General features: G+C 45.6%; 1 protein-coding gene across 2 annotated transcripts in view; it reads right to left on the bottom strand.

Moving 5' to 3' along the window:
- csf2rb (colony stimulating factor 2 receptor subunit beta) overlaps positions 1-23,662 on the bottom strand; it is a 65,056-nt gene that overhangs the window by 21,473 nt on the left and 19,921 nt on the right. For both annotated transcript variants that reach the window (XM_043679795.2, XM_043679796.2), the window contains 6 exons: positions 20,732-20,876; positions 17,327-17,496; positions 17,036-17,193; positions 8,492-8,690; positions 5,576-5,714; positions 605-762 (listed from right to left, as the gene is read on the bottom strand). In XM_043679795.2, coding sequence (XP_043535730.2) covers positions 605-762; positions 5,576-5,714; positions 8,492-8,690; positions 17,036-17,193; positions 17,327-17,496; positions 20,732-20,876 — 969 coding nt within the window. The remainder of the gene's footprint in view (positions 1-604; positions 763-5,575; positions 5,715-8,491; positions 8,691-17,035; positions 17,194-17,326; positions 17,497-20,731; positions 20,877-23,662) is intronic.

The raw sequence follows: 23,662 nt of genomic DNA, 5'->3' as shown, positions 1-23,662 counted from the left end.
AGGTCTACACTGACCCTCTGAAGAGTAACCCATCCAGAACCATTCTCCCACCCTATCACTGGACATTTCCCCTGACTAATGCACCTAACCTTCTCATCCCCTGAACATTATGGGCAATTCATCCTAACCTGCACATCTTTGGATTGTGGGAAGATACCTGAGCACCCAGGGGAAACCCATGCAGACATGGGGCAGATGTGCAAACTCCACACAGACAGTCCTGAACCTGGGTCCCTGGCACTGTGAGGCAGCAGTGCTAACCACTGAGCCACTGTGCTACTACATGGGGCAGAGAAGAATCAAACTGGAATTTAGTCTGGGTCATCACTCGGGAAAACATCCAGGTAGATCCAGGGAACTGACTTGATGCTGAGGTTCTGAGGAAGGGTCACTGAACCCAAAACGTTAACTCTGATTTCGCTCCACAGATGCTGCCAGACCTGCTGAGCTTTTCCAGCAATTTCTGTTTTTGCAACAGGCTAAACATCTCCTATTACCCCAGGAGATTCGGAGGCTCTGCTCTCAGTGGCATTTCAGATCAAAGGGTAATCTTTGTTGACAAATTAACTGCACAGTCAAAGTGAAGGTGAAACAGTGAACTCACTGTTTTTATAGGGGTAAAATACCACTGTTGGCTCAACAATCTTCAGCATCAGCTCATAGTCATCCATGACTTCCTCATCGTTCACAGGAATACTACAGCGATGAACAGTGAGATCTTTAAATGTCTGGGATATCTCTGGATTCTCACACTCCTTGGTCCTGCAAATTAAGAGAGGTTGGTCACTGCGATTTTAGAGACTCGCACAGCGACAAAAACAAAAAACTTGCATTTGTGTAGCGCTTTCCAGGGCAGCCCAAAGCAATTTACAGTCAGTGGAAGACTTTTGAAGTAAATCTGTGGATGCCTGGACACCTGATACAAACAAAAATAGGAAGTGCTGGAGAAACTCAGCAGGTCTGTGAGGAGAAAGCACAGTTAACGTTTTGAGTCCAGTCAGAACTGGACTCAGAACATTAACTCTGTTACTCTCTCTCTCACAGATGCTGCCAGACCTGCTGAGTTTCTCCAGTATTTTCTGGTTTGAGAGTTCGGGTACTTTTGAAGGGTAGACTCTAGTGTGCTGCACAAAACATGGATGATGTGTACAACCGCAAGCAGTAGTGTGTTCATGACTGAATAGTCTGTTTCAGACAAGACTGAGGGATAAATATTACCAAGGATTTGTGAAAAACCATGTCCCTTTTCCAACTAGTGATTTGGTTTGATTATTGTCACATGTACCTACGTACAGTGAAAAATTTTGTTTTGTGTGCAGTTCACATCCAAAGATCACAGGGTGATTCAACAGAGCGAGAGATACAAAGTTACGGCTGCAGAGAGGGTGCACAGAAAGCAAGACCAAGCTTCGATTTGAAATTTGAGAGGTCTGTTCTGAAGTCAAAGAGCAGCGGGCAGAGTGTGTCTCGGAGTGATAATCGAAAAACAGGGCACTTGATAGTTCTACACTCCCTCAGGGGTGCTCCAGAGCTTCAGCTTAGATGTTGCATTCAAGTCTCTGGGGAAATAATTGAACTTATGACCTTCTGGCACACAGATGAGAATGCTAACCAATGAGCTAGATCTGTCACTCTGTAAGGTCGGAGAGCTGGAGGACGGGTGCAGAGATTGTAACAAGGTCCGCCTGGTGGACCTCATAGAATCTGTGTTCTCTTATTGGGGTTGTTAACCCGGTCTGATCAAGGAGCCCTGACTGACAGGAGTGTCAAAGGTTCTGTTCACTCTGAGAGCTGGCTCTGAGGGAGCTGGGTCAGTGTCAAGGACTCCCAATGTGTAAATAAAGGGTGATGTGGTGACGGGAGACCAGCCGCTGTGGAGTTATTTCAGCAAAGATTTACACAAATGGTTTAACCCATTCAACTTACACTGTGGCCCCTGTTCAAGTCCAAATATATCAAACAGAGCAAGAAGTGTACAGTTTCAGTTCCTGGACTGTGCTAAATTTACTAATTTCTGAATGTTTACTTCCTTCAAGAATTCCCCAGGGAAAGTAGAATCAGTGGGTGTGACAGTAGTGTAGTGATAACATCACTTGGCCCGCAGCCCTGAATCCCAATCTAATGTTCTGAGGGTGATGGGTTCAAATCCTGCCATGGTAGATGGTGACTTTTGAAATCTGGAGTTCTAAACAAAACACCTAATGGTAACAATTGTCAATAAAACCCATTTGGATCACAAGGATGTTGCCATGGTTGGAGGGTTTGATCTACCGGGAGAAGCTGAATAGGCTGGGGCTATTTTCCCTGGCGTGTTGGAGGTGAGGAGTGACCTTATAGAGGTTTATAAAATCCTGAGGGGCATGGATAGAATAAATAGACAAAGTCTTTTCCCCTGGGGTGGGGGAGTCCAGAACAAGAGGGCATAGGTTTAGGGTGAGAGGGAAAGATATGAAAGAGACCCAAGAGGAAACTTTTTCACTCAGAGGATGGTACATGTATGGAATGAGCTGCCAGAGGAAGTGTGGGAGGTGAATACAATCAACATTTAAAAGGCATCTGGATGGGTATATAAATAGGAAGGGTTTGGAGGGATATGGGCCAAATACTGTCAAATGGGACTAGATTAATTTAGGATATCTGGCTGGCATGGACATGTTAGACTGAAGGGTCTGTTTCAATGCTGTACATCTCTATGAGTCTATGACCACACCTTTTTGTGGAACGAATATGCCTGATATGGCCTACATGTGACTCCAGGCCCACAGCTATGTGGTTGACTCTTAAGCTGCCATCTGGGCAATTAGAGATGGATAATAAATGCTACACCTGTTCAGGGTCACCTATGTCACATGCACAAATAGAGTGATAGAGATGTACAGCACAGAAACAGACCCTTTGGTCTATGCCGACCTGATATCCTAACCTAATCTAATCCCATTTGCCAGCACTTGGCCCATATCCCTCTAAACCTTTCCTATCCATATACCCACCCAGAAGCCTTTTAATTGTTGTAATTGTACCAGCTTCCTGTTTTGATCTATATCGTAATGCAGTGGCACTAATGGACCAGTCCTCTTGAGGTCCTGGCTAAGGCCTACGCAGGGATATGAGTTCAAATCCAATGGAAGCATAACTAAAACTGGAATGAAAAGCCAGACTCAGTAATAATGCCCAATACAAGCTGTTACAAAGACCCATCTGGCCCATTAATAAAGAGCAGGGGAGGAAATTTGCCTTCTCGTCTGGTCTGGTCCACATGTGAGTCCTGTTCCACAGCAATTTGGCTGCCCCCTTAAGTAGCAAGTCACACAGTTGTGTGAAACTGCTAGCAAAAAGCTAACAGCAGTATAGGTGCTGCCTAGATGATGCCACAGGAAATTGCTGTCTTTCAGGAGAGCAATTCAGGAAGAGTAAATGTTGGCTTGTCCCATGAAAGCATTTTAAAAGGGCTTTGAATCGAAAGAAGTTAATAGGGCTGCATTGTTATCCTGTAAGTAATCTTTTATCTGAAGAATCCGTAGCTAGGTATTTTTGTACCTAAGATGATGCTGTGAGTGGAGACTTATAAACTTGTCCCTGTACTTATTTGAGGACACGTGGTAATAAAGCTAATTCAATTCAAAACCAACGAATCTCCAATGCTTAGTGTTGCTTGTCCCATAATGCTGAAAGGAACTTCAGGCTGAGATTTGTTAACAATTGCAAAAAATAAAAGGTAGAGGAAAAAGGTTTGTGGACCTACCAATCCATTAATTAATTAATTAATGCATTGCTGGGACACTTTTCTGTTCTGTCAGTTTAGACTATGTAGCTGCAAGCATTTCTTGTGACAGTTGTAACCATTGCAAATGTTTGGCTGGGTTTCAGATGCAAATAACAGCTTCAGATCATCAGGGGGCCTAGTGATTCAAGAATAACTGACACATTTAAGACGTTTCCATGGCATATCATTTTGGTAACAGGCCTAATTAGAGCTTAATTGATTACATTGTGTTTTACACTGCCGTGTTTCTTTAACGGTGGCGTGTTGGAGCTCAGAGTTTAATTCAGTCATTAGACGTTTAATTCTTCCCTATTGATGTTAAAATGATGCCAATGCATGGCTGTGAAGATGGTATCCAGATCGACTATTATGGAGGAAGTGGTAGTGGAGGGGGGGCATAGGTGAGTGAATTTGGATGAGGTTTAGGAGGTCTTCGCGTAATGAGAGTTGGGTTGCTGTGATGGAGACCTGAAGGGTGTTTTGTCTCCAATCCACCTTCACGTCTTCATGTACTCGATTACAGCTCTCAACCCTGTTTGAACAGATAATACTCCCAGGCAGTCACACATGCGTTAGGCATATATTTCAGAAGGCACAAATGCATTTGGGTCCTGTTATGCTGAGTCCACCTGAAGTTCTGGCCCTGATTAATGACAAGCCTTGGAGGACAGAGGCCTAAGTATGGCAGCCCTCTATCCGAGAGAAAGTGAGGGCTGCAGATGCTGGAGATCAGAGTTGCTGGAAAAGCACAGCCGGTCAGGCAGCATCTGAGGAGCAGGAGAATCGACGTTTCGAGCATAAGGTCTTCATCGGGAATTTTTTCTCTGTCAGAGATCTTAATAATGAGAAGATCAGAAGAGAATTGGACCTTCTGCCTTTGCAAGGAGGCATCCGAGAGTTGATGTTACACCAGATAAATACAATCATGGGCAGCGTGGAAATGGTTAATGTTGAAGGTTGGATGTTGTGAGAGTAGGACAAGGGGGTCATATGTTCAATGATAAATTTAGGATTAACATAGGGATCTTTCTCTTTATTGAGAGTGGGGATCATAACACGTGCTGATAGTTAGAAATGGGCAATTTTGGATAGGCCATTCACAAAATGCCATTTGCAGATGTTAAAATTACCCTCCCTAGTGATCAACATCTCGAAAAAGGGATTGGACAATTCAGGCAATATTCTTTTTTCTTAAGAACAATTGGGTCGCTTCAATACTTTAGACTCTGCCCAGTGAAGCAGTCGAGGCTGCTTATTTGCATGTTTCTAAAGCAAATATAGATAGATTTTTGAGCAGTAAGGGAAGTAAGGGTTATGGTGCACAGTGGGTAAATGGAGCTGAGTCCACGATAAAGATCGGTAATGATCTTATTGCATGGCAGAACAGGCTTGATGGGCCAAATGGACTACTCCAACCAGAACTCTATCAACAAACACATTGACTTGGATCCCATTTACCAACCCCTGATAAAAAGAACAGGAAATGACATCACCATAGGAAATGACATCACCAGAAGAAATGGCACTACCAACCCAAGGAAACCCAAACATATAAATAGAAAGCAGGAAACACCAGCAGGCTTGGTCAGGAGGCTCACTGAAGATGTTACCTAGTATGGTGACGGAACATCTGAAAATAAACCTTCCAGCTCAGCGAGCAAACCTACATCCAGGGCCTACACCTGCTCCTATTTCTTATATCTTTAAGTTAAGGATGGATGAGCTAAGGTGGGCTGAATCTTCTCATGCCTACTGCTCTTTGGATCAACAATCAGGGCTGGGTTACAGGAACATTTCAGCTGGTTTACTTACTCAGAGCTATTGGCTCTTCCAAAGTGCAAGCCAAACTGGAAATATTTGCTGGACTCACTTGTCACTTCCCAAGTACATTTGATCTCCTGGATACCATCGTAGAAGCACATCAGATTCCGAGGCATTACATTTGCTTTAGCTGTGAACAGTCAAGGCAGATAGTCAGTACTGAAATACAGAGTCTTAACTCGCAGCACTGCAAATGCAGCTCATTGGGATTACTTTCCCCCCCATCCACACTAGTCTGTATTTGCAGAATACGGATGAACAGAGTGGAAACCAAGCGACTGGCTTTCGGGAAAGGTTGCGTAGAATTTACAGCATTGAAGTAGGCCATTCGGCCCAGATGGATCAGGTCTGATGGTACATTCCCCACATAAACCTCTTCCTCCCACCTTTTCGTAACTCCATGAATGCATCCTTTCAATCCGTATGCCTTTTCTACCTGATTGGCATCACTTTCAAAGCTCATCTTTCCAACTACTCCTAAGTCCCACACATTCCAACCTCCGGAACTCCTTGCTGGACTTTGGGTTGGGATATGGTCTCAAAATGACAGCAAAGTCATTTAAGATCAATCTCACGAAGCACTGAGTGGCAGGTATCAAGCTCTCTCCCTGGTAAAAGGCTGTGGTTGTTGGGACGGGTTAAGCTTTCAAGACTGAGTTGGGACATTCAGTAACAGGAGGTACAGAGCAAAGCAGACATTTTCTACTGAACTACATGAGGATGTTATACACACGTCTCTGGTGCAGAAGGGACTTGAACCCTTGCCTTCTGGCTCAGATATATGGACACTAAAGACAGCACCGCAGGAGCCCCACTGAGCCAAAGCTAATTTTTTAAAACCTATTTTTCTAGTCAACTTGTTTGTAGTTAAGAGTGTGTTAGAGTGGCTCAGTGGTTAGCACTGCTACCTCACAGCGCCAAGGACGCAGGTTCGATTCTAGACTTTGGTGACTGTCCGTGTGGATGATTTCGTTCCCTACAGTGTGGAAACATTTGATTTGGCTCACCAAGTCCTCTGAAGAGTAACCCACCCAGACCCATTCCCTCACACTATATTTACCCCTGACTAATGTATCTAACACTATGGGCAATTTAGCATGGCCAATTCACCTAACCTGCACATCTTTGGATTGTGGGAGGAAACCGGAGCACCCGGAGGAAACCCACGCGGACACAGGGAGAATGTGCAAACTCCAGACAGACAGTCGCTCAAGGTGAGAATTGAGCCCGGGTCCCTGGCGCTGTGAGGCAGCAGTGCTGACCACTGTGCCGGCCCCAGCAGGTGTTATTTCACCTCTCTGGAGCAGGTGGGGCTTGAACCACGGCCTCCCATTCCTGAGGTAGGGACACTACCACCTTGCCACAGGTCAAATGCTCTACTGACTGAATAGGGGACACTTCACGAAATTATCCTTTAACTTGTGCAGGGCCTATCCTAACCATAGAATCCCTACACCATTCCGCTTATCAGGTCCACACCAACCCTGTAGACAGCATCCCACCTCGAGCCATTCCCCTGTGCTATCAGCCTGCATTTCCCATGGCCATGCTAAATTGCCCATAGTATTAGGTGTATTAGTCAGGGGTAAATATAGGGTCGGGGAATGGGTCTGGGTACTCTTTGGAGGGTCAGTGTGGACTTGTTGGGCCAAATGGCCTGTTTCCATACTTTAGAGAATCTAATCCACACGGACAGTCACCGAAGTTGATAGTCAAACCTGCGTCCCTGGTGCTGCTACCCACTGAGCCACCGTGCCATCCCAATACTCTCCTAACTGAGCGAGTCAATCTTGGGATCAGGAACAGCCTTGATCAAACGGCACAGTGAAGCAGGCTTGGGGGGAAATGACCAACCTATTCCTGTTCCACTGTCACTGCCAAATAAATGCCTGCACTTATGTAACAACTTATCGAGACCTCTCAGGAACGTCTCAAAGCCCTTCAAACAAAGTCAGCTCCTTCCGATTGTGGTCAGCATTGCATTGCTGGTAAACATTTGGTACAAATAAAAAAAGACAAAGAAACCTTCAGCACACCCCGCTATGAGATAAATGACCAGTGACGCTGCACTTGGGCAACAGCAGGATGTTGGCTATAACACCAGGAAACGGCATCAGTTTTATCTTTGGCTCTAAAGTACGAACATTCTCAGCAAGTGCAGTGTTTCATCAGCCTCTTTTTAATGCTGTGCCTTAGGTTGCTGCAGCCTTAGATCAGGAACTCCCGCTCCAAACTCTTTGTCTGTCCCTTTCTCTCAGAAGGTACATACGGTGGGATGCACAGCCCCAGACCATCACAGAAGCCAGCCTCCCATCCATGGACCCCCTTTACGCATCTTGTTGCCATGGAAAGTTGCCAATGCCATCAAAGACCCCTCCCACCCTGGTACTGCTCTCTTCCGACCTTTTCCACTGGGCAGAAAATACAGAAGCTTGAACACATGCATCAATGGTTCAGGCATCTTCCTGGCCATTACTATACTGATGAATGGACTTCTCTAATGTCGACTAATGCTGATTTTGTTAATGTTGATCTTGCTTTGCCCACTTCCTGTGCAGTTCTAACCCCGCTCTGTCTAAGCACCCTCTGATCTGCATGTCCTTGTTTGCTATGATCTGCTCGCAAAACAGAACTTTTCACTGTAATTAGGTACATGTGACTGCAGTAAATAAAACCAAATAAAATCATTCGCCTTTGAAGAGAATCCTTAAAATCTACCTCTCCCTGTCAAGGTTTTGGAGCCTGATGTTTCTTCAATTTGTTCCGATTTTGCTTGGTAAACCATGAGGCAAGTTTCGCTTCTTTTATTCCTACGATTCCAAATGCGCCTTTTAAATGCAATCGACCTTTGGAGATTGGCGTCTGCTCTGATCTGTTGCATCTAGTGAAGGTCACAAAGCTGTTTACCTGTTTGGAGGTTAGAGGTGCTTGGACTTGTCTCCCACTGGATCTCGGAGCTCCACTCACTCCAGTGGCCTCTGGAACCCTCCTGCTGCTGTGGTTTTGCTCTCACACGGGCGATGTAGGTTTCTGAATCCGCCGCCAGCGACAATCTGTTGATTTGAAACTGCTGGCTGCTTTTCTGCACAGTTTCTATTGCTGAATTCTGCAGGGAAAGACAATTCTTCAGCTCACATGGTCAGTTTATATGCCTGCGAACCAGTCCAGTGTCAGGAAATCTCTGACAAAACCCGCGTTGTCTATTTTGTTTAAATTTTATAAGAGATTAGAAACATAAGGAATGTGCACAAGAGTAGCCCCTGCAACTTTCTACAGGAGTAGGAGAGCCGACATTTTTTGATTAGATTCCCTACAGTGTGGAAACAGGCCCTTCGGCCCAACCAGTCCTCCGAAGAGCAACCACCCAGACCCATTTCCCCTCTGACTAATGCACCTAACACTATGGGCAATTTAGCATGGCCAATTCAACTGCCCTGCACATCTTTGGACTGTGGGAAGAAACCGGAGCACCCAGAGGAAACCCACGCAGACACAGGGAGAATGTGCAAACTCCACACAGACCGTAACCCAAGGCTGGAATCGAACCTGGGAATCTGGCAGCAGTGCTAACCACTGAGCCACTGTGCTTCATCAGGCATTGCGGATGAAGAGCTTATGCTCGAAACATCGACTCTCCTGCTCCTCGGATGCTGCCGGAACTGCTGTGCTTTTCCAGTACCACGCCTTTTGACTCCGATCTCCAGCATCTGCTGTCCTCCCTTTCTCCTACTCAATATGATCATAGCTGATTGTCAGACTCAACTCGCCTCTTCTGTCCATTTCCCATAGTCCTTCAGTTCCCTGAGAGAATCGTGTGCAATTCTGGTCTCCTTCCTATCGGAAAGATGTTGTGAACCTTGAAAGGGTTCAGAAAATATTTACATGGATGTTGCCAGGATTGGAGGATTTGATTAACAGGGAGAGGCTGAATAGGCTGGGACTGTTTTCCCTGGAGCATTGGTGGCTGACGGGTGACCTTATAGAGGTTTATAAATTCATGAAGGGCATGGATAGGATAAATAGACAAGGTCTTTTCACTGGAGTGGGGGCGTCCAGAACTAGAGGGCACCAGTTTAGGGTGAGAGGAGAAATATTTAAAAAGGACCTAAGGGGCAATGCTTTCACACAGAGGGTGGTGCGTGTATGGAATGATCTGCCAGAGGGGGTGGTGGAGGCTGGTACAATTGCAACAGTTAAAAGGATGGGAATATGAATAGGAGGGTTTGGGGGATGGGGCGAAATGCTGACACATGGGACTAAATTAGGTTTGGATACCTGGTCAGCATGGACGGGTTTCCGTGCTGTTTCCACCACTTCCTCCGGCAGATCATTTGATACACACACCACCCTCTGCATGAAAATGTTGCCCCTTAGGTCCCTTTTAAATATTTCCCCTCTCACCCCTGAACCTGTGCCCTATAGTTCTGAACTCCCCTCAACTCAGGAAAGGATCTTGTACATCTCTATGTCTCTACGGCTCTGGTCAGGTGGCTAGCAGCGGAAGTGGCTGCGAGACTGGCCCCAATCAACCATGCTGGAAATTTTGGTCAAGCTAGTTTAAACTCTGACCTCAGTTAAATTGGACCTACTGTGGCCTGCAGTTTCCAGTACTGACCAAAGAAGGCAAATGTCTTGGTGATCTCTAGATCCACTGGTGCGTCTGGAGAATGGAATGTCACTGTTTACAGCTTGCTGAAATGTAAACATTTGAGAGTTATTTACCAGTAAATCTCTATTGGCTGGGATGGAACCATGTGATCAGGCTTTGATCAATTGGCTGAGTGCCAGAGATCTTTCTGGAAAATAGCACATTTTACAGAACAAAGGAGTTGTTTTCTCTGTCTCAGAGAAGCCTCCAGCCCACATTGGGAAACATGATGTGGAGGAGCCGGTATTAGAGTGGGTAGGATAAAGTTAAAAATCACACAACACCAGGTTGTAGTCCAACAGGTTTATTTGGAAGCACTAGCTTTCGGAGCGCTGCTCCTTTGTCTGGTAGCTGTGATGTAGGACCGTAAGACACAGAATTTATCCAAAAGGTTACAGTGTCATGCAAGTAAAATGATATATTTAACAAACCTCACACCTTTAATGCATTGTCTGAGCTGAGATGTCACCAATTTTTATAAAACCTTAACTTATCTTGAGAATGTGACTTAAAAGAAGTTCTGGGATTTACATATTAATGAACTGAAACCTGCAACCCATTCGAAAAGATGAAAGACTTAACAGCAATCTAGGTTTGTTAAATATACCATTTTACTTCTGTGACATTAATCTTTTGCTCTAAATTCTGTGTCTTATGGTCCTGCTTCACAACCATCTGATGAAGGAGCAGCGCTCCGAAAGCTAGTGCTTCCAAATAAACCTGTTGGACTATAACCTGGTGTTGTGTCATTGAGTCATAGAGATGTACAGCATGGAAACAAACCCTTCGGTCCAACCCGTCCATGCCGACCAGATATCCCAACCCAATCTAGTCCCACCTGCCAGCATCCGGCCCATATCCCTCTAAACCCTTCCTATTAATTTACACATCCAAATGCCTCTTAAATGTCGCAATTGTACCAGCCTCCACAACTTCCTCTGGCAGCTCATTCCATACATGTACCACTTTCTGTATGAAAAAGGTCTCTTTTATATCTTTCCCCTCTCACCCTAAACCTATGCCCTCTAGTTCTGGACTCCCCGACCCCAGGGAAAAGACTTTGCCTATTTACCCTATCCATGCCCCCATAATTTTGTAAACCTCTATAAGGTCACCCCTCATCCTCCGACGCTCCAGGGAAAACAGCCCCAGCCTGTTCAGCCTCTCCCTGTAGCTCAAATCCCCCAACCCTGGCAACATCCTTGTAAATCTTTTCCGGACCCTTTCAAGTTTGTGTGATTTCTAACTTTGTCCATCCCAGTCCAACACTGGCTCCTTCGCATCAGGCTTTGGTCAATTCATTGGCTGAGTGCCAGAGGTCTCTCTGGGAAGGAGTCCATTTTACAGAACAAAGGATTTTTTTTTCTCTCTCTCTCTCAAAGAAGCCTCCGGCCCCAATGGGAAAGCAAATGCCCTGAAGTTACTTTTTCAGAAAGAACGAAGATCTGCTCAGAGGACAAAGTTGGCCACTTCGTTTGAATCAGAGTAGTATTTGATTCAAGCCAAACTCAATGAATTGATGTTAGAATTAGGGTTATTAAGTTAAAGTAAAAGAAACTGAAGTTAATTGAAGTGAGTTAAGGTAGATGAAATAGGAAGCAAATATACAATAAATGTTTCTTTTATAGTGACCATTGGTACTTAAAGGGTTAAATAAAGAAAGGTCTGTTTCGTTAAGTTCTGAGTCAGATCCCTGGCTTTTGTCTATCACACAGGGGAAGAATAATTGGGTAAAAGGTTTGAATACTCCTTTTCAGGCAATAGTATAAATATCTGTCTATCAAACCCTCAGTGATGGACCGTCCACCAATGCAGAGGGTCGAGAATTCAATGCATTGCTTTATTTTTTGAGAGCAGTCATTTCTCTTCATCTCAGTTGTAAAGGTTCTCTAACACTGTCCCTTCATAAACACCCGCAGAACTGCTGGAAGTTAGAGACAAAAGCAGAAATTGCTGGAAAATCTCAGCAGGTCTGGCCGCATCTGTGGAGTTAACATTTCAGGTCCAGGGAAGAAGGGTGGTCTTCTGAAACATTATCTCTGTTTCCCTCTCTCTGCGGATGCTGCCAGACCTGCTGAGTTTTTCCAGAAATTTCTGTTTTTACCACTGTACCTAGATTCACCAGCCAAGGGAAACATCCTCTCAGCTTTTCGTGAACGTAATCGTTCACGGGATGTGGGCATCGCTGGCTGGGGTGGCATTTATTGCCTGCTCATAATTGTCAGCTATGTTGCTGGAGTCACATGTCGACCAGACAAGGTGAGGACAGCAGTTTCCTTCCCAAAAAGGACATTAGTGAACCAGATGGGCTTTTAATGACAACCTCCATGGAGGTTACTAAGCCGAATGGTTAAGGAATTCAACTTTCATCATCTGCCACTGAGGGTTTCGAACCCATGTCTCTAAAACATTGACCTGGGGTTTTGGATTACCACAGTGACATTACCGCTGCCCCATCTCCTGCCTATTTTGACTCTGTCTTGCCCCTTCAGAATCCATGAACATTTCAATAAGATCACCTCTCATTCTTATAACTGTCAGCTAGTACACAGGCTCAGTTCGTTATCGTTGTCGAAAAGATTGGTGCTGGAAAGGCACAGCAGGTCAGGCAGCATCTGAGGAGCAGGAGAATCAATGTTTCAGGCATATTCTTGATGAAGGGCTTAAGCCCGAAACATCGACTCTCCTGCTTCTCAGAGGCTACCTGACCTATTATGCTTTTCCAGCACCACGCTTTTCGACTCTGAGCTCCAGCATCTGCAGTCCTCACTTTTGCCCAATTCATTATAACCATGGAATGAAAGTCTTTGTCCTTCGTATGCTATCTCGATGAGCTTAACAGATGTTCCTCAACAGGAACAGGACCTCATTTCTTGGTTGGACGCCTCACAGCCTCTTGGAATAAAAGCAGTCCAACAATTTCCGATGATAACTGGATGGCATGGTGCTTCACAGCCCCAGCGACCCAGGTTCAATCCCACCTCGGGCACATGTATGGAATGAGCTGCCAGAGGAAGTGGTGGAGGCTAGTACAATTGCAACATTTAAAAGATATCTGGATGGGTATATGAATAGAAAAGGTTTAGAGGGGTATGGGCCAAGTGTTGGCAAATGGGATTAGATTAAGTTGGGGTATCTGCTCGGCATGGACGAGTTGGACCAAAGGGTCTGTTTCCGTGCTGTACATCATTATGACTCCATGACTGTCTGTTTCTATCTCTATGACTGTGTGGAACTTGCACATTCTCCCCGTGTCTGGGTGGGTTTCCTCTGGGTGCTCCGGTTTCCTCCCACAGTTCAAAGATGTGCAGTTTAGGTGGATTGGCCATGGGAAATGCAGGGGTGGGGGTGAGTCTGGGTGGCCTGCTCTTCAGAGGGTCGGTGTGGACTCCTTGGGCTGAATGGCCTGCTTCCACACTGTAGGGATTCTGCGATAGCCATTATGACTGTTTTTATTGCAGATGGTTCTGCTGTTGTCATTTCTGTTCATCTCCGCTCCTCTTTTGGTACTTTTGCATTCATTTACATCACTCCTGCCCTCTGCCCTATTTCGGAATATGCCTTTAGCTCCTTACTTTCTTCTTCCCCCTTTCCCTGCTTCTGCCCCTGCAGTTAAATTGGAAACGTTGATTGTATCTGGAGTCATGTTGCAGACCCGACTCAATCCCTCTCAGAGTTGGAACAGGCTGAAAAGCCTGGGGCCTAGCTGTGTTCCTTTGTTTTGGTTAAATCTCTAGTTAGTTCCAGTTCGGATGAAAGGTCAATGACCTGAAATGTTTAACTGTTTCTCTGTCACCAGTGCTTCCAGCACACCATGTTTAAATCCCAGCTTTTCAGCCTCTGCACTCTGTTGCTTGTGTTAGGAGCCAATGGGGGCTGCAGATGCTGGAGAACTCAGAGGCGATAAAGGGTGGCAGCATCCAAGTAACAAGGGAGTCGGCGTTTCAGGCAGGACCCTTCGTCAGGACTGGGGAGGGGGAAGGGGGATGACAGATAAATGGGGGAAAGGGTGGGAATGGCTCTGGGAACAAGGTAGGCCCTAGGTGGGTGAAGGTGGGAGGTGATAGGGATAGGTCAGTGGGACGGGTCCGGAGATTGCCACAGAGGAATAGCCGACTGTGGCGACGCCTGATGTAGCGGCTCCAACCGCTTCCCAGGGCTTCACACTTGTTCATCCAAGTGGTCTTCTGCATTGATATGTGCCCCACATTTATGCAAGATGGCGGCAGATGTAGCGCCTGTGCATCCGAGCACTAGGCCCAGAACTCATCCTCTTCCACCTGCTTTCTTTGTTTCTTTCTCCTTTTGATCTTTGCTCTTGTTCGCTTTTTTTTCTCTTTATGGGTTTCTTCGGCGCCTTCAGCAGGGTGAGAGCGGGCCCTGTCCCTGAGCATGTGCCGCAATGGCAGCAGGAGTAGGCTTCTCAGGGAGAGCGAGCCCAACACGGGGAAGGGGCGGGGGGAGAGTGAGCTCAGTGTGGGGGAGGGGAGAGTGAGCTCAGTGTGGGGGAGGGGAGAGTGAGTTCAGTGTGGGGGTGAGGAGAGTGAGCTCAGTGTGGAGGGTGGGGGGAGGCACGAAGAGTGAACCCAATGCATGGGTGGGGGGGGGGGGGGGGGGGGGGAAGAGAGTGAGCCCAGTGTGGGGTCAAGGGGGTAGGGAGAGTGAGCTCATTGTGGGGTTGGGTGGGTTGTGGGCAAGAGTGAACCCAGCGCATGACTGGGGGTGGGGGAGGGGTGTGGGAGAGCTAGCACAGCGAGGGGTGGGGGGGCGCAGGGCGGGTGAGCCCTCCAAAAGCTGGTGACGCCAGCAACTGTGGGCCCAGTGATGAAAGATGGCGCTGTGACATCAGAGGATCTGAGGAGGGGCGGCAGTGAAGACAGTATCTGTGGGGGTGTTGGTCAGCTGTGGCGATGCGGTAGGCCAGAATCAGTATTCCCAGCGAATCGATGGGAACAGTGGTTACATCGGTGGTGGCGTGGTAGACCCAGGGTGGTACCTCCGCTGGCAGAGTGGTGGCAGCCCTGGAGCGGGTCCCTTGGAACGGTCCATGATATGGAGGGGGGGGGGGGTGTGGGCCTGAAGCCAATTTTGGAGAACAACCCCCTCACTCCCGATGGAGAAAGTGAGGGCTGCAGATGCTGGAGATCCGAGCTGAAAATGTGTTGCTGGAAAAGCACAGCAGGTCAGGCAGCATCCAAGGAGCAGGAGAATCGACGTTTCGGGCATGAGCCCTTCTTCAGGAATCCCGAAACGTCGATCCTCACTCCCGATGTCAAGTTGAGCACACGAAGGGAGGAAGAACTCTATTATTTGTAACCTTAATATCTTCTGTAACTCAAAATGCCCTGGAGCGTGGCACCATATTACACATTTTACTGTGTTTATTTGTGAAATACAAGTGACAATAAATTATTCAATTCAATTCAATATGGCTGCCTGATGTTTTGGACTCTGAGGATTACTGAGAGCCCAGCCCTCAAGAGAGTTTCCTGACAACTGCGACCTTTCATTTGAGAATCATACAAAAATGAGAAATAGAAGGAGTGGGGTAGGCCATTTGGCCTCTCAAGCCTATCCTGGGGCCTCAACTTTTCTCATGCCAGCCCATCACAGCCCTCGGCTTGATATTTCCAAAATCTATCTCCCTCCTCTGTAAATACTTTCATTGATCTAGCCTCCACAACCTTAGTGGGTGGCACGGTGGCACAGTGGTTAGCGCCAGAGACCCGGGTTCAATTCCCGACTCAGGCGACTGACTGTGTGGAGTTTGCACGTTCTCCCCGTGTCTGCGTGGGTTTCCTCCAGGTGCTCCGGTTTCCTCCCACAGTCCAAAGATGTGCAGGTCAGGTGAATTGGCCATGCTAAATTGCCCGTAGTGTTAGGTAAGGGGTACATGTAGGGGTATGGGTGGGTTGCGCTTCGGTGGGGCGGTGTGGACTTGTTGGGCCGAAGGGCCTGTTTCCACACTGTAAGTAATCTAATCTAATCTAACTGTCTGGGGTAGAGAATTCCAGACATTCAGTACCAACTGGGAGACAGAAGTCCTGTGTATCTCAGTTTTAAATGAGTTTCCCCAATCACATCTTCTCAACATCTACTCTGTGAAACCGCTCCCCTCCCCTCCATCTTCCTGTTTCAACACAATTGGAACATAATCACCCTTCATTCTTCTGAACTGTGATGAATTACGACATAACCTATTTCGCTGTTGTTAGTACGTCAACCCTATCACCCCAGGAATCAGTCTACTGAATCACTTTTGTGACTTCTTCACCATTAACTTGAAATCATGATTGTATCATTTACAGATTCAAGAACAGCTTTTTTCCCGCTGTTATCAGACTTATGATATGGACATACCAGTGTTGGACTGGGGTGCACAAAGTTAAAAATCACACAACACTAGGTTATAGTCCAACAGGTTTATTTGAAAGCACTAGCTTTTGGAGCACTGGTCCTTCATCAGGTGGCTAATGGAGCAGGATCTTTTGCTATAAATTCTGTGTCTTATGATCCTGCCCCACTAGCTACCTGCTAAAGGCGCAACGCTCCGAAAGCTAGTGCTTCCAAATAAACCTGTTGGACTATAACTTGGTGTTGTGTGAATTTTAAATCAGACTTCTGAACAGACCTCTCATAGTTAGAGTTGATCTTTCTCTCTAGCTGGAACACTATATTCTACATTCTGTGCTATGACCCTGATGTACTTAGGTAAGGTTTGTCTTGAAAGAATGTAAAACAATACTGTTCACTGTATCTTGGTAGATGTGACAATAACAAATCAAATCAAATCCATTCTGTACCTCCCATGAATCCCGGCTTCGCTTGTAGTTGATTTCGTACTGTAACCTTCCAAAGAGCCGATTGGATGAATTTCTTGTGTAGATTGTCTGCCAGGACAGTAAGTAATCCCCTTCCAGGGTGTTGGTAACACTTAGGTTAAATGGAGGTTGAGGTTTGACTGAGAATTGAAGGGACAAACAAGACAGAAGGTTAATCCTGAGCAACTGAAGGGCGTGTTTCCCCTGTTGAATGAGGAAGATCACCAAGACGAGACAGTCTCAGAGCTTTGTTGATTTCTAAGCTCAACTTACTGTTTTCCAAAGGTCTGAAGGACTTGCTCAGGTGGATGGGCCTTTCCGGTTTAAAAACATAGTTATATCGAAATGAGACGGCGTAACTGTTATCCTCAATGGTACACCTCCAGTTAATATCAGAGCTGAACGTGTTCCCTGGGGATTTGGTCAAGTCGCATTTCTTTTGCCTGAAAACAGAGAAGTACCTTGTTAACATTATGCTTTGTCCCTACAGGCCTGAACAAATTGGTTCTCAAGCTTCTTCCTTAGCTCAGTTGGCTGGATGGTTGGTGAGTGATGCCAATAATGTGGATTCAATTCCCATCACCAGCTGAGGTTATCCTGAAGGAGATAATTCCTCATTCCCGTTGAAGGGCTTTTGCCCGAAACGTCGATTTTCCTGCTCCTCGGATGCTGCCTGACCTGCTGTGCTTTTCCAGCACCATTCTAATCTTGACTCTAATCTCCAGTATCTGCCGTACCCACTTCTGCCTAGCTATCCTGAAGGACTCTCCTTCTCAACCTCTCCCTCCCTCACCTGAGGCAGGGTGACCCTCAGGTGAAACCACCACCAGTCATCTCTTTCCAATGACAGAGCAGGCTACATGGTTTGGTAAGGCTGTGGTGACATTACTTCAATCCAAAGACAGAGGTAACGTGCCAGACATCCGGGTCTGAATCTTGTCATACAATGATTGTTGGATTTGAATTCAATAAAAATCTGGAATTAAGAGTCTAAAAGGTACCTTGAAGCCATTGTAAAAACCCATCTACTTCACTAATGTCATTTAGGACATGAATACCAGGTCGGGCCTACATGTGGATCCAGACCTACAGTACTGTGGTCACCTCTTAACTACAAAGATGGGCAATTAAGGATGGGCAATAAAAGCTGGCCTAGTCAGGAATGCTCAGTTCCATAAATTGCTAAAAAAAAATTGCATCACTTCTGCTTTTGTCCTACTTTATGTTAATGGCTTGTGTGGCTCAGTGGTTAGCACTGCTGTCTTACAGTACCAGAGAACAGGGTTCGCTTCCACCCTAAGGTGACTGACTGTATGGAGTTTGCACATTGTCCCCGTTTCTGCTGGATGCTCTGATTTTGTCCTACAGTCCAAAGCTGTGCAGGTCTGGTACCTTCCCACACTGTTGGGATTTTGTGATGCTATGATCCCACTTGGACAGTTATTGGGCTAGATTCCTACTTACATCCTTGTGAGTTGGGGAAAAATAAGCACTACCTCTGTCAGGTGGTAGTGTGGGAATATAGAACAAAAAAAGAAAAAAAATTAACAAAAAAGTCCTTGTGCGTTAGCTTCATTCCCAGCCTTGTATTGCCTAGCATGCACCCTACCCAAAATTCCCCTTCCAGTCTCTGGACCTTTCCTATTCAATGCCACCTGGATGACACTCATGAGGAGTTTCCTTGGACTAGGAAGCATAATGCTCCGTGGGGCCATCTACACAAAAGGGTGTTTTTTTTTCCTCATTACTATAGCTGCCTCAAACCAGAAAGTGAATTTCCAGATCACAGCCAGCGTTCTGATACAGAGCCCCCTTCATTTTTACACTCATTCCCAGGATGTGAGTCACTGGCCAGGCTAACATCATTGTCCATAAGGTAGCGAAGAAACAATTACATTGTTATGGATCTGGAGTTACATGAAGGCCAGACCAGGTAACGACTGCAGTCCCCTTCCTTAGTGAACCAGATGGATCTTCTTCCCCCCTCCCTGAGGATGGTCATCAGTAGAATTCCAGTTTTATAGATTTCAAATTCTACCATCTATGGCAGGTTTTGAACATTCATCCTCAGAGTCACTAGTTTAACTATCTAGTGATAATACCACTAGGCCATCGCCTCCTCCCAGTCCCATTGTCACCTTCATTACTTCTAATTCCTTTCCATTTGTCTTTCTCCTCTGATTTTCTTGAAAGGAACTGAAAAAGCAAGTCACTTGCTTTTAGGCGTCTAATGTGTTCATCTTTAAAAGTTCCAAATTCTACCATAGCAGATGTTGGAATTTGAAATCAAAAACACCGGAATTCTAATCATGACCTTGAAACCATCGTCGATTGCCCGCGCAGTGTTTTGGCCCTTAACAGCGAACATGCATTTGTATAGCGCCCTTCACAACTTGGGATGCCCTGAAATGCTTCACATGTAGAATGCCAGACTAGAGTTCTGTGTTCAAACCTCCAAAAAAGACATTGAACCTTCTGACCCAAAGGCAAAAGTGTTGCCTATTGCTGTAAAGGGGATGATATATCAGTGGGTGGTGGTAGCTTCAGGAGAAAACAAAAATGAATCTTGATTTATCCTGCATGGTGAAAAGTGTTTTATATATATCTGTACATATATCCTTTACAGTTTGGATTTCAAAATAGTGGCATATGGGTGTAGGTTATTTTTGTGAATTTTTTAAAAAGAAAAGTACCATTAGACAATCCTTTTTAGAGCAGTAATCTAATCCAATATGTATCAGAGGAGGTGATTGCAAACTCCAGGAGTGTAATGGAATAGGATGCTTGTGTTGTGGGGTTTACAACTTATAAGGCTTTTCTCTACTTCAGAATAATCAAAAGTTGATTTAAGTTTAGAAAATCCAGAAATTGAAAGGTTTTAGGGCAGTTGACAGAAGTCTTAAATGGATCATGATAATATTAAATCAAATCAAATCAATTTTCTCTCCTTACAGGAGGACAGAACAGTTCAGGAAAAATGTAGTTACCTCAATAGAATGTTCAGTTTGCATAGTTTCCAAACCAAAAGAGTTTGGTCAGAAATTGGCAGTTTATTAGAAACTGAGAAAGTCTAAGTTCTCAGTTTTATGGATAGTCATGTAAAAAGACTCCACAGTGCACAGCAAAGCAACTAGGGGCACCAATTAATTAGAACCTAAAGATCTTATGATGTGGAGGTGCCGGTGTTGGACGGGGATGACAAAGTCAGAGGTCACATGACACCAGGTTATAGTCGACCAGGTTTAATTTGGTGCGCTGCTCGTTCATCAGGTGACCTGAGCAATGCTCTGAAAGCTTATGATTTCAAATAAACCTGTTGGACTATAACATAGTGTCATATGACTCCTAAAGATGTTATGCAGAGGATTAATTTCTCCAGCCCTGAATTTCAGGAAATGAATCATGTTTGGAAGTACATTGAAAGCTCTGTATTATAGATTAAAGATGTATCTAAACTGTCTTCTATATGTGGTAGGTTAATTTGTTTTCTGTTTGGTTTCATCTATAGCGCAACAGCTTCTGTTACATTGTAAAAGGTAGTCTAGAGCAGCCTGTGATTATGTTTCAGTGACCGATCACCATGTTAACAAAAATAAAAACAAAATGATCTATCAAGCAAGTTTTCTTTCTTGTCCAGGAATTAGAGCACTTTGTACAAATGAATTTTGGAATACTAACAGGTATTGTTTCTTGGCTTCCGTCACCTTCATGTAATGTAATTCCATTGGAATGTATTCCCTTGCCTTTGCATTTTCCATCCATTTGCAGTCTATCTCTGTCATGTAGTCAGTGTAGCATTTCAAACTTCTGGTAATATTGTAGGCTGAAATTTTTAAAAAATCAAATATCAGAAAGAAGCAGGAAATCTTTTGATGCGCTGTTTTGTCAAAAAAGAGCTTGTGTTTCTATAGCACCTTTCATGACCACAGCCAATCAAGTAACTTTGAAAATGTCACAACTTTTGAAATGCAGAGTTAAAAGTCACACAACACCAGATTATAGTCCAACAGGTTTATTTGGGAGCACTAGCTTTCGGAGTGCTGCTCCTTCATCAGGTGGTTAAGGAGCGACACTCCAAAAGCTATTGCTTGAATTGAATTGAATTGATTACCACGTGTACCGAGGCACAGTGAAAAGCTTTCCAAATCAACCTGTTGGACCATAACCTGGTGTTGCATGGTTTTTAACTTTGTACACCCCAGTCCAACACTGGCACCTCCAAATTTTCAAATACAGAAAACCCAGCAGCTTAATCTGTGGGCAGCAAGTTCCCACAAACAACAATGCCAGAACGACCTGCATTTTTAGTGATGCCTGTAACGAGGGATCAATACTGACCAGCAAACTCCTTTAAGATTTTTACAAATTAATTTATGGATTGAGGGTGTCGCTGGCTGGGCCACCATTTATTGCCAGTCCCTAATTGCCCAGAGGGCAGTTCGGCATCACCCACATTGCTGTGAGTCTGGAGTCATGTGTAGGCTAAACTGGGTAAGGATGGCTGTTTCCTTCCCTAAAGGACATTAATGAACCAGATGGGTTTTTCCTGACAATCAACTACAGTTTCACGGCCATTATTAGCCTCTTAATTTCAGATTTTTAATTTTACGCGAGAGAAGGTTTGATATCTATTCCAAAAGAATCGCTTGATATAGTTCAGTTGCATTCTTGGTGTGAAAAATAGATACTTCTAACGTTGGTTTGTGTGTTGCCACTGAGCCTCAACTCAGGCTTAAAACAGCGTGCATAAAACTTTGGTATGGCGGTGGGGTGTGTGGCTAGCTCAGTTTACTGCACAGCTGCTTTGCTAATGCAGGGTAAGACCAGCAATGTAGATTTAATTCACAAAGTAGCTGAGGTTATTATGAATGTCTCTCCTTCTCAAACGTCCTCTTGACTTTCTGCATGGTGGATGATCAGGTTAAAATCATCTCAGGAAGGCAGCATATCAGGGTGGCACGGTGGCTCAGTGGTTAGTACTGCTGCCTCACAGCACCAGGGACCTGGGTTCGATTCTAGCCTCAGGTGACTGTCTGTGTGGAGTTTGAACATTCTCCCCGTGTCTGCATGGGTTTCCTCTGACTGTTCTGGTTTCCTCACACAATCCAAAGAGGTGCAAGTCAGGTGAAGAGGCCGTGCTAAATTGCCCATAGTGTTAGGTGCATTAGTCAGGGGGAAATGTAGGGGAATGGGTCTGGGTGGGTCACTCTTCGGAGGGTCGGTGTGGACTTGTTGGGGCGAAGGGCCTATTTCCACAGTGAAGGGAATCTAATCTGAAACCAGATTACCAGGTTACTTATTTTGGCGGCACGGTGGCACAGTGGTTAGCACTGCTGCCTCACAGCGCCAGAGACCCGGGTTCAATTCCCGCCTCAGGCGACTGACTGTGTGGAGTTTGCACGTTCTCCCCGTGTCTGCGTGGGTTTCCTCCGGGTGCTCCGGTTTCCTCCCACAGTCCAAAGATGTGCAGGGTCAGGTGAACTGGCCATACTAAATTGCCCATAGTGTTAGGTAAGGGGTAAATGTAGGGGTATGGGTGGGTTTCGCTTCGGCGGGTCGGTGTGGACTTGTTGGGCCGAAGGGCCTGTTTCCACACTGTAATCTAATCTAATCTAATCTAATATCAACGGCTTCGATCATTGTGGCCCGCTCATAATGTGGGCTCCCTACTCAATGCAGAAAAAGAAGGCAGCTGAGTAGAGTTTTCCAACTGGTTACTGGAAATGGAAGCAAGGTGAGAATCTTGGCCATGGACAGGAGTGCTGTGTCGGCCTCCTGTATCTCCAACTGCATGAGCCAATGTTGGTCAATGAGAGCAGACTCAGTTTCAGGATTGAACAGAACCTAGGAAGAGGGAAGAGATGGAGGTCAGCCAGGAGTCAATGAGCTGTGTAGGTCTGGAGGTGAAAAACACATAAATGAGGGCTTGCACATCAGATGGGCTGAGGCAGAGATAGACGCTGCTGGTGATACCAATGGGGAACTCATGGAGGTCATAAGAGATCAAGCGAACTCATGGGATGAATAGGATGTTTGAACCTCAACATGCTTGGGTGACACGGTGGCTCAGTGGTTAGCACTGCTGCCTCACAGCACCAGGGACTCGGGTTCGATTCCAGCCTCAGGTGACTGTGTGGAGTTTGCGCATTCTCCCTGGGTCTGTGTGGGTTTCTTCCCACAGTCCAAAGAAGTGCAGTTTAGTTGAATTGATTGTGCTAAATTGCCCATAGTATTCGGGGATGATTAGATGTATTGGTCAGGGGTAAATATGGGACAATAGGGTTGGGGATTGGGTGGGTTACTCTTAAGAGGGTCAGTGTGGACTTATTGGGTCGAAGGGCCTATTTCCACACAGTAGGCATTCTATGATTCTACCTGGGCCAGTAGCTGGGAATGGTTTGGAATTAGTGGCTGGGGAACAGAGGAAATGAGAGGTGATGATGACAATGACTACCCTTCTCCAAAAGCTTAACAGGAGTTATAAGGAGAGGCTGGATAGGCTGGGACTTTTCTCCCTGGAGCGTACGAGACTGAGGGGTGACCTTATAGAGGGCTATAAAATCACAAGAGGCATAGATATTGGTAGAGAGCTGACGGTTTCTCCCCATG

The sequence above is a fragment of the Chiloscyllium plagiosum genome, unplaced genomic scaffold (genome assembly GCF_037043375.1).
Source record: "Chiloscyllium plagiosum isolate Xiang-an unplaced genomic scaffold, Cpla_swu_hap1 HiC_scaffold_33, whole genome shotgun sequence".
NCBI classification, from domain to species: Eukaryota; Metazoa; Chordata; class Chondrichthyes; order Orectolobiformes; family Hemiscylliidae; genus Chiloscyllium; species Chiloscyllium plagiosum.
Note: the sequence above shows the minus strand (reverse complement) of the source record. Positions and strands in the feature narration are given on the sequence as shown.